General features: G+C 33.7%; 1 protein-coding gene across 4 annotated transcripts; it reads right to left on the bottom strand.

Annotated features, from left to right (window-relative positions):
* Positions 1 to 2,723: 2,723 nt before the first annotated feature.
* On the bottom strand, positions 2,724 to 5,859 carry LOC120188571 (probable WRKY transcription factor 47). Of its 4 annotated transcripts, XM_039191961.1 has the most exons (6): positions 5,487 to 5,858; positions 5,254 to 5,334; positions 4,998 to 5,150; positions 4,310 to 4,449; positions 4,102 to 4,258; positions 2,724 to 3,946 (listed from the first exon to the last, which is right to left on the bottom strand). In XM_039191961.1, the coding sequence occupies exons 1-6, from the start codon at positions 5,721 to 5,723 to the stop codon at positions 3,176 to 3,178; spliced, it is 1,539 nt and encodes a 512-aa protein (XP_039047892.1). In that variant the 5' UTR covers positions 5,724 to 5,858; the 3' UTR covers positions 2,724 to 3,175. The 4 variants fall into 4 exon arrangements, with proteins under 4 accessions (XP_039047892.1, XP_039047891.1, XP_039047890.1 ...); XM_039191960.1 differs by having other exon boundaries at positions 4,102 to 4,446; positions 5,487 to 5,859; XM_039191959.1 differs by having other exon boundaries at positions 4,102 to 4,449.
* Between the last annotated feature and the right edge of the window lie 5,106 nt (positions 5,860 to 10,965).

Here is a 10,965-nt window from a genome sequence, read left to right as displayed (position 1 = left end):
AAAAATACCCATAATTAAAACTCCAAGCGGTGCTGGGTACGTGTCGAAAGCCAAACCTAAAAGCGTGGCAAACTGAATTCCTTCCAAGCGTGGTAAAATCAAGAATTTTACCAAGTTTAAAAAAACATGGGTAAACTATATGTTTGGTAACCCATTTATTATTTAGTTTCTGTTTTAGTAATCCAACTATTAGTTTTTTAAGATTATATCTAACTTTACATTTTGGTTCTATTTTAGTCACTTATTGTTAAAAAATTAATAATAACACTAACGTATTACTATAAGATAATATCATGTCAACATTTAAAAAATAATTTAAAAAATATTACATAAATATAATCGTTAATTTTTCATACTTTTTCTTCCCATCCATTGCCCAAGCCATTACCCTCATAAACACTCCTTAAGAGATTTAACCTCCTTTTTCATTCCAACATCTCTTCCTTTCTGTCTTAATATCACTTATCACTCATATTTGAAGAATCTTCCATGATAAACCCCCCAAAATGAAAAATAAAGAATATAAGAAATTTCTTGAATTTTATATTGTGAATGAAAATGTCTTACCTAATTGCTTCCAAAAGTATCCTCAATGTTTGGGAAAGGTTAGCAAAGGTGGCAAGTTTTAAGCTTAAAGGAAGCTTAGCTATAAAGGAGATGGGGAAGAATGAAGAAGATCAAAGGGTGGAGGTTTAGGTAGTAAAAATGATAAAAAGAAAACCATGTAAAATGAATAAAAATAAATGTGTTATATGCTTTGGGTTGGGCCTCTCTATTGGGCTTGTGTCCTCAACTTCAGATTTCATTTGATTCTTTTAAGCTAACGGGTCAAGGTTTATCATTTGAGTCCAATTCATTTTAAATTCTTATTTGAATTAAACTCTAGAATTTGGAATGTTACAGTTGTTAAATCGATTGGGTTCTCTAATAGGGTTAAACCTTTGGGTGGACTACTAATTTAAGTGTCAACTTTCTTCCCCTTTTGGTATAAGTGCACACTTCTTGTTTGATTTAAAATACAAAGAACAAATATGACATAAATCAAAAAATGATATTGTTCAAGTATAATTTTTCTTATGCATAAAATGATGTCATTTTAGGCATTGAATTTTAGAGATGTATGAGTTTTGCCACTAAATTTTTGTACATTTTATTTTTTTGGCATTACATCTTTTTATTTGTTGTCGTCAGCCAATCATTGTCCATCATTGGTAATCTTTCGCAATAAGATTGAGTACCAAAATGTTTGCATTTCACTCATATTTATTTTTTTAGAATTGATTTTCCATGAAACCCACTTCAAGATCTATGAAATCAAATTGACAAATCTACTATTTTTAAGGGTTTGGGGGGTTTCTAAGATTCGAGAGATTTGTGGTGTTTGTTCGAATATTTGAACGATGAGAAGCATTATTTCGATAAGACAAACAACATATTTCAAAACTAATATCATCGGACGATAACCGGAAAAGATCATAGTATTAGAACATCAAACTTTTAAATTGATTTTCAACAATTTTAAGTGGGTTTCCTGAAAAACCAATCCTAGTAGAAGAAAGAGGAGTAAAATGCGAACATTTTAATAGTGATATTGTCGAGAAGATGATTGATTGGTTATCAAAGACGATTGAAAAAATACAGTGCCAAAAAAATAAATTATTTAAAAGTATAGTGATAAAATCGATATACTCCTAAAATTCAATGCCTAAAATGATGACAGTTTGGGCATCAATAGTCATCACAAAAATTATGTATTTTGTCAACATCATCACAATTGTAAAAAGATTTATCTACTTCATTATGTCGCTAAAAATTAACGACCAGTGATATAATTAAAATCAAAATCAAAATTAAATGCTATAATTATAAAAAATAAAAGTTTAATTGTATAAATGATAAAGTTTAGTAATATATAATATAGTTTATTCTAAAAATAGAATTAAAAAAAAAAAACTAGTAGTAACATAAGGTTAGGGACGTCAATTGGGTGTGGCAAGTGTCGGGATGCTCCTCCCGTATCTATCCCAATCAGGAATTTTCATAGCTATATATCTCGCAATTCATTACGGATATAAAATCCAAAATCATTTCTATCTCGTGATTCGTAAAATTAAAACCATCCTCGCTCTGCAATCCACGTGGATCTTGAGACTTACTTACCTCTGCTATATTGATTTTGCCATACACTTCATATAATATATTTATATAATGAATTTATAAAAATTATTTAAAAAAATATAAATCATTTTAATTTTATAAAGTAAATATAATATACATCTCCTTCAAACTCCCATCATATGTATGACATCATTTTAACTATCATCATTTTAAAAAATAATAAATTATCACCATTTTTTATTTGATAAACTAATATAACTTAAAAATAAATTTAAAAAAATTCAAAAAAAATAAAATCTTTATATAATAACTAAATAAAATTTTGAAGTGAGACGAGTGATAATAAAACTAATAAAAAATATATATTAATTTGTACACCACCATCTACCTAATATTTATCATCTCCGTCACATCACCTATAAAATTTATACTCATCTCCATGTTCAGGGAAAAGGTTTAGCAAATTAAGCCAAAATTGTACATATCAATTAAGCATTTTCTCTTTTTGGACCGAACTTCAAACTTGTAGCTACATACAAATAACGAGCACATGAATCTAATTATTTTTTTAATAAAAGGAACCTAATTAATTAGCATTACTTGCCACATATAATTCTGCAAAAATACTTACACTGTACATGTAATCTCTTCATAGCTTAAAAATTATTTAATTAATGTAAAAAATAAAAATAATCCCCAACACAAACAAATACTTGAAATGTTTGTCCACCAATTCATTCTTACACCCCACTCTAAGCTTTCGCTATGCTTAAACTGCATGTGACAACATATATATATATATATATTTTATATATATTTTATATATAAGTATCTGAAACATTTTCTTAAGGTTAAAAGCATGGGAAAATATTGAAACTGCAAGGCCGATTGAACCACTCACCAACTATCAATAGACTGTTTGTATTAAAATTCTTCTATACGATCATAAAAGAGATGCACGTTGTGTTAGGGGGGGGGAGCTCCTTCCTCTCCAACGGCCTAATTAAAAATATCCATTATCCTGAGCATGGCAAGCAAGACCCTAAGTTTAAATTAATCAGCCAGGCTTGTTACCGCATGCCTTGGTGGAAAAAGTGGTACATGATTGTTGAGCTTGCGGTGATCCTGGTGCTGGAAGGGCAGGCACTGGCACCCCATTGGAGGAATTGTTGTTTTCATCGTTGTTGACGTTACTGTTTCCGTTGTTTCTCGGTGGCGCTCCCATGATCGTCGAAATCGCTGCTGCTAATGCTGCGGTAAAGTTCGGATCCGAGGCGATGGCTGCGGTGACTGCTTCGACCATGGAAGCTGGACGTTGCCCTAACTGCATTATCGGTGATGGAGGTACCTTGGGAGGAGCGAACATAGGGTTCCCTAAAATCTGCGGATAACCGTACAAAGGTAAAGGAAACGAAGCTGTGGAAGGCGGTGGACGTAAGAATGGGACGGCATTGGGGCCCTGAGTTAAGTCAAGGGTTATGGTTGGAAACGGGGCGGAGGCCGAGAGGGTGGCCATCGACGATGCGTAAGGTAAGGAAGGGAAGTAGGCAGAACTTGGTAGGCCATCCTTGCTTTTGGTTGAACCCGATAGCAACATGGCTGCTGCGGCAGACGTTGTGTTAGCCATAGCTGTGGCTGCAGGTGGAAGAGGGTGATTGTGGTTCCCTTCGTATGTTGTTATGAGAACGCTTTTATCATCCGCACTTCTTTGCACCTGCTTACGGACCGGGCAGCCAACGGCCATGGTGCAACGGTAGTAGGCTCGAGGACAAGGGTTCCCCTTTGCCATCTTTTGACCGTATTTCCTCCATTGGCATCCATCAGTTATCTGAACCAAGAAATATAGAACGTGAGTATCCATGGATGGAAAATTTATAATACTGTAATTTATTAACTTCGTACTCCCTAGCATAAAATTCTCTATCTGTCGGGATACGGATAAATATCTAATACGAATTGTGCTACATTAGTTGTATTACTTACCAAGGGAGCTTCTGATCTTGCTCTAACAGACACCCTAGCCTTCCTAAAAGGAACTTCAGAGCCTTGGTCTTCACTCTTAGACTGATCTAGCTTTGGACTCTTGTGTGACCCCCAGCTTTGAGATGATTGATCGGTACCACCATCGTCGATCGAAACGTGCTTTCCCGGCATATTTTGACCCATCCGATGGTCACGTTCATTCGATACGACTTCCATGGTGTTTTCTTGTGATGCTGTCTTGTCGTCGGATACGGAAGGTTCGTTGACATCTAATGCAGTCGATGGCCGTGGGTCCATGAATTGTTGGACTGACATTATGGTACTCGACATCCCATTTACTGCATCCTTCTGCTCGAAAACCAACTGTTTTGATTAGCATTAACCAATCACCACCATGAATATCAAACAACAAAAATATATTTATGATATAATCTAAATATCAGAAATGAAAGTACACAGATAAATTATCTTTGCACACGAGTGGCCGGAAAATACGGTAAAATAGGCAAAAGAGGTTGAGCTAACGCCGCCTATTCTATCGTAGTCTTTTACTCTATATCGTTTAATAGGACAACTGGCGGCACATGCTGAATCATATAAATTGGGGCATCGATTTGTTTATGAACTTAATGAAATTTTTCACTTTAATTTACAGCCTAGGAGGGTTTCCAAACTCCAATGTCGCATTGCATAATAATAATATTAAGAAAGGTTGAAACTGAGATTAGAAAAGATATATTACCAATAAAATATTGAATAAAAGATTCCAATTCAATTAAAGCACGTGAACCAATTTCTTTTATGTGTTAAAAGAAACCCATGAATCAGAGCCCGGGAAACTGATGATGGATGACTATGGTGTAATCAAATATGTTGTGTTTAAACATAAATCGAACCTGTTCTCCTTGATTTTGGTGTGCCTGTTTTTGCAGCGCCATGCATAGTTGACCTTGTAGTTCATTGTAGTTTTTGGTAATCTGATCCAAAGTGCTTCTTAATCTCCGGTTCTCTTCGTTCAACGTTTCTAACTCGATTTTAAGAGCACCCTCCTGAAGAAAACCCCCAAATTTTCTCAACCAGTTTAAAATCAGAAAACAAACAACCAGAAAATAGCTCCATGTTAAGAATTAAAAAAATCTTTAGAAAACTTACTTCAGCGTTGCTGTTAACAGGTTTCTCTTCATTTGTTGATCTTGAAACTCCTGGGCTTGAACTAAGAAGGTTTAATTCAATCTGAAACAGCATAATATTAAGTCAATGATGAGTGATCCTAAATTTTCATAATAATTCCAACTAGTATCATATATATATTATCACCAGATAGGTTAAATGAATACATGAAGAAAATGAAGAAAAAAAGTTGGGATAATGATCCAAAACCTTACGTTTGCAACCGAATCAACAAACGAAGACGATCCATTATTATTATTATCATCATCAGTCTTGCTCTCTTGATGATGATCATGCGATTGATATTGAGTAGAAAAGAAACTCATTTCCTTGATGTGTGGTTTAACGTGATCGCTAGAATCATCAAGGGTACGATCGGGCACACCAGAATTCTGTCGGAGGAAGTCACCGGAGTGCAAGAACGTCAGTTCTCGACGGTGCTGCTTCTCCATGACTAAACCAGAAAATTAAGGGGGGAAATACTAAAAGAAAGGAGAAAGAAAAGAAGAAGAAGAGTAGTTATATAGCTTTTTCAAGCTCTCAACAAGAAAAGAAGTATTTACAGTCAGTAGAAGATATATATAATTAAGTAATAATAATTCCAAAAATGAGCAATGGGGTTAGCTTTTAAGGGTGGCCCAGAAAGAAAGAAAAAACTTATTTTAAAAGAGATATTATAGAGAGAAAGGTAAGCGAAGACCAGCCGTTTTTCTCGCGGGGGATATGACGTAGCAGTTGATGCATAAGGATACGTGGCAAGTTCTGGGTGAGGTAGCACGGAGCGAGGAGTGAAACGGTGGGGAGAAAAGGACGGGAGGAGACGGAACGGCGTTAAAGATAACGTGGTGTGGATTATGGGATATTTTTTAATTATTATTTTTCATTTCTACTGCTGTTAATTTGGAAGAGAGGATTAGGCCACGTGGGAAGAGCGTCGTGGTGAGGTCAAGGCAGTTGACGCCCGACTGAATCTGACGGTGGTTATTTTAGGGATTAAAATTAAATAAATACAAGGGGTCTATCTGGTGGGCATTACCTAAACCACAGACTTGTGAATCACGTATTATATAAATTTTAATATATATATTTATAATGATTTTAAATATTTTTATATTAAATCCTTTTTATTATATTTTATTTTTTTAATATTATAATCCTATGGTGATTAGTGGATTTTTTTCTATGTCTAGAGAAATAATTACATTTAAGAGTATTCCACATTTCATTTATAGAAAAGATTATTATAAAAGAAATTAGTCTTTATCAGAATTATATACTTGCATTTGGTTTAAGAACATTTCATTAGGGATTAATTAAATATTTCTTACAATATTTTTTTTAGAATGTCATTCTCATTATTTTCTTAGGTATTAAAATTTTGTCTCTTTAAGATAAGAATATTTCTGACATGATATAATAGAATTATTTCGAAATTATTCTTCTTCTTGTGCATAATTATAACAGGTGATTAAAAATAATAGTATTCGAATAATTGAGTGACTAAATATGTAATTTATCCTAATAAATATATATTTTTGGGGGGCGAGGCGCGTCGGCATCCCCGTTGTCCGAGATTATATGAAATTGCAAAAAAATAAAACTTTAAATGAGTTAAATTAAAAGTTTTAAATTTAAGAAATTCAGAAAGTTAAAACATAATTAGTCTATTTCACGTATCTAATACTTTCTTTTGATCAAAAGAAAACTCGAGGATCATTTAACACGTGTAGAGTTGGTAGTGATATTAATATAGGTTTTAGTCAGAAGAGTATCATAAATTATTTTTAATTTTAGCTAAGATATTATTTATAGTAATTAATATTTTATTATTAAATAAACGAGTCTTATTTTAGTTGATTAATAGTATCATAATATTTTAAAATTTATAAAGTTAAATATGTTAAAACATGTAATAGCCTTTTATATACATGTCGACATCGTTTTTTGTACGACGAGGAAATACTGATAACGACTTGGGGGTTTTTCTTTTGAAAAGAGTTTCGAAATGTGAGGAGTCGTCACCAATCATTTAAGGTGTGATTGGGACACCATAAAAACGGATGATTTTAATAAAATATTTTATTTTTATCAAAATACTGAGTTTTAAGGTATGCGAAAATCCAGAAATCAGGTTCAGGAGTCGGTTACGCGTGGAGAAGGATTAGCACCTCCACAAGCGCCCAAAAATTTGGTTCATAGCTGATTACCCTATATTTAAAATCAGAAAGTTCGAATGTTAATTTAAAAATCATTACGGATGCAATGTTGAAGAGGGTATTCGTTTATTAAAGCCGATAGCATTCGCCCCTAGCATAAACACCGAAGATCAACTATTGTGCTTGATAACCAAATATTGCCTCGATATTTTGGAAATCATGATGCGATTCTGAAAAGGATGTCGACCTATTTAAGGAATTACCAGCAGACACCTCTTGAGCATACTTACAGGAGATATATCATTAATTCCCTAATAAATAAACATTGCCTTAGATTTAAAAATGAAATGCAATCAAACAAATTTTTATTCATCATAATTAAGGTAAGGGCAAATTAAGGCTTTTTCTATCCTAAAATGTCAAATTATGAAAGTTAAAGAACCTAAAGGCACAAATCTAGAAGTGTAGGTTCTAATATTAACCATATTTGATTATTAAACCAATTATTGAATCAAATAACCGAGATGGTCCCTCGAGCATTTACGTGAGGGCCGACTCGAATTATTCCCTAAATTAAAATGATTATATTGAAATCTAGCTAAAAGTGGATGCTCTATTTAACTTATTTGATTATGTTTGGAGACTAAAAGGTCAAATGACTAAAATATCGGGCTCTAAGAGACTAAAAGTTTAAGGACCTAAATCGATAATTTCTAAAGTTGAGGACTAATTAATAAACCAAAAAACATAATTATTATCTAAATTAACCTATCAAAAATGGACTAAGCCTAAAGTTTTTTTTATATTGGTATCGAGTAGTCGATTCGAGTAATCAGGAAACTTATGCGAAAACTCGGCTCGAATTACTCCCTAATTAATAACTATAGTGTTGTCCTAATTTCTAAGTCTGATTCGAATATTAACCTAATCTAAGAACTATAAATATAAGGACCTAATTGCATGAATATCGAATTACCAAGCTCAAAACAAATAAATTAGACATACAATAGGGGCTAAATTAAAACAAATCAAAATTTAAAGGTGAAATCGGAATAAAATAAAAAGTGGTTTAGGGACTAAAATGTAAAAACACACAAAACTACAGGGACTAAAGAACGAATTTACCAAAAACTATAAAAGGCATACAAGAAAAGGGAAAATTATAATTTTAAACCCTACAAGACAAGAATGCAAAATACGCTAAAATAATAGGGACTAAACATCAATTTTTCAAAAATTACAAAGCACAAACTGAAATGGGTAAATTATGAAAAAGGTCCCTTCTAGTGACCATTTTATAAAATATGCGAATCATTGGGGGACTTAAGAGCAATTTTCCCAAAAATATTTTATAAAAGAAAACTTTTTCCTTTTTTATATTTATTTCATTTATTTAATTTTTTTTAGAGAGATAAGCTTGGATCCCAGATATCGCGTCGCCGTCCGGGCCGCTGCTGGTCGTCGCGCTACCGCCGAAGGCCGTTGGCCACCAAAATTTACCGGGAGACTCGTCTGAGGCTCGTTGTCACAGATATAAGCTCGGTTTTGCACGAAACGACCTCCAACATCGTGAAAATGGCCAAGACCCCTCGGCTTTCCTGTGCTCCGATCTCCCTTCTCCGCCGTTGGATCAACCCGATTTTTTTAGTATGTTGCTCCCTTCCTCAAGGCGTTCCCCCTCACCGTTCAAATTGGTCGAAGAAGACCCCGATCGCCAGTGAGGCTCCGACCGAATGTAAGTACTCTCATTTCTTGTTTTGGTTGCTGTTAAAATAGTTTCATTACTCTATTTGGTTTATTATTTTTGAAATAAAAATGCTTGTTTGGTGGGTTTTTTTTAATGAAGTAAAAAAGGTGGAAAATGAAATAGATTGGTATTGCTCAAAAGAAAAAAAAACTTTTTTGTATTCTTTGTATTGCTTAGAAAAGAAGTTATATAGTGTTTTTTTTTAGAATCACCCCCGATTTACTGTGTATACGTTTGGATTTTATACCCGTTTACAGAGAAAATAAAAAATGATTATGTTTTGTTTATTCTCTGTTGTTTGTTGCAGAAGTTGAGTGAAGCTTGGCATACGTGTTGGAATGGCAACCCCTTTGCCTGGGGGCAGAGAACGACAATAGTTGATTGGGGGATTGAACGACCACCTAAGGCTAGGGTTAGACTCGGGTTGGGTCTTGGCTTGGGGCCCGGGTTTTAGGCTTAGTTAGGTTTTGGATTTTATTTTCTAGTTGGGTCTCGGACTGGGCTTGAGGCCTGTTTGTAAATGGGTTTGGGTATTGTTTGGATTGGGTCTTAGTTTGGGTTATGAGAGAAAAATGGTGATTACAATACATATTTATTAATATTATGATTAATTTAGATATTGTATAAAAAAATAAAATTTTACTAATCATAATAGTTAATAAATTGTAATATTTTTCATCATTTTTAAAATTTATTTTTGAATACAAACATAAGATCCAGGGTAAAATATAATAATCTTGATAAATAGTAAAAAAATTATGGTTGACAAATTCTAATAACATGTACAAATCAATATAATTGACTTACTAAAAATATATCAATATTATGCAATAAAGATGACAATGGACTCCAATAATTCTGATAGTTATATATTTTTTAAAAGAGAAAATAACCTCAGTAATTGAAAATGCCTTATAATATATGATTTTAATTAATTTTTTTTGGATTTGTCAAAATGACCAACAAAATCGCAACGCGAACTCTAATTTTTCAACTCAGTTTCCAAATTCGCAACGCGAATATCCAGATTCGCAACGCGATTTTGAAAAATGTGTTGCGATAGTTAAAATGTGTTGCGAGAGTTTGAAAAACGTGTTGTTGCGATAGTGAAAAATCCAAAATAAGTTTACATTTTAACTATTCCAAATTCACGTGGAGTTTGAAACAATAAAGAATGTGTTGCGATAGTGTAAAAGATTCCCAAGTCATTTGTAAGATCTTAGTTTGAAACAATAAAGAATGTGTTGCGATAGTGTAAAAGATTCCCAAGTGTTTGCAATGCTCAATCCCACATAGTATTGGAAATACTATTGGGAATGGGTATTTAAGGTTTGGATTTCCTACTTTCTTGTTGAGTGGAAGAGAACAAGGGGGACTCTCGCGCACCGCCGCCGCCGCCGTCCCGTCCCGTCTCGGGGTCGTGGTCGTGGTCGTGGTAATACGTGTCTTCGACACGTCCGCGTGGATACTATTTTTTTAGAAAAAATTCTTAAGAAACAAATGCAATACCATCAGTCGTTCGAATTTGAAAAATCGCAACGCGAACTTCGACTATCGCAACGAATTTGGCCTAACGTCAATTTGGAAAATCGCATTGCGATTTTGTATTATCGCGTTGCGATTATGTATTATCGCGTTGCGATAGTCAGAATCGCGTTGCGATAGTCAGAATTGCGTTGCGATAGTCAGAATTGCGTTGCGATTTACATATTCGCATTGCGATTTTTTAAAATCAAATCGCAACGCGAATTTGAAAATCGCAATGCGATAGTCAAAATCGCGTTGCGAATC

Source organism: Hibiscus syriacus, unplaced genomic scaffold (genome assembly GCF_006381635.1).
Source record: "Hibiscus syriacus cultivar Baekdansim isolate YM2019G1 unplaced genomic scaffold, ASM638163v2 tig00116951_pilon, whole genome shotgun sequence".
Classification (NCBI taxonomy): domain Eukaryota; kingdom Viridiplantae; phylum Streptophyta; class Magnoliopsida; order Malvales; family Malvaceae; genus Hibiscus; species Hibiscus syriacus.
Note: the sequence above shows the minus strand (reverse complement) of the source record. Positions and strands in the feature narration are given on the sequence as shown.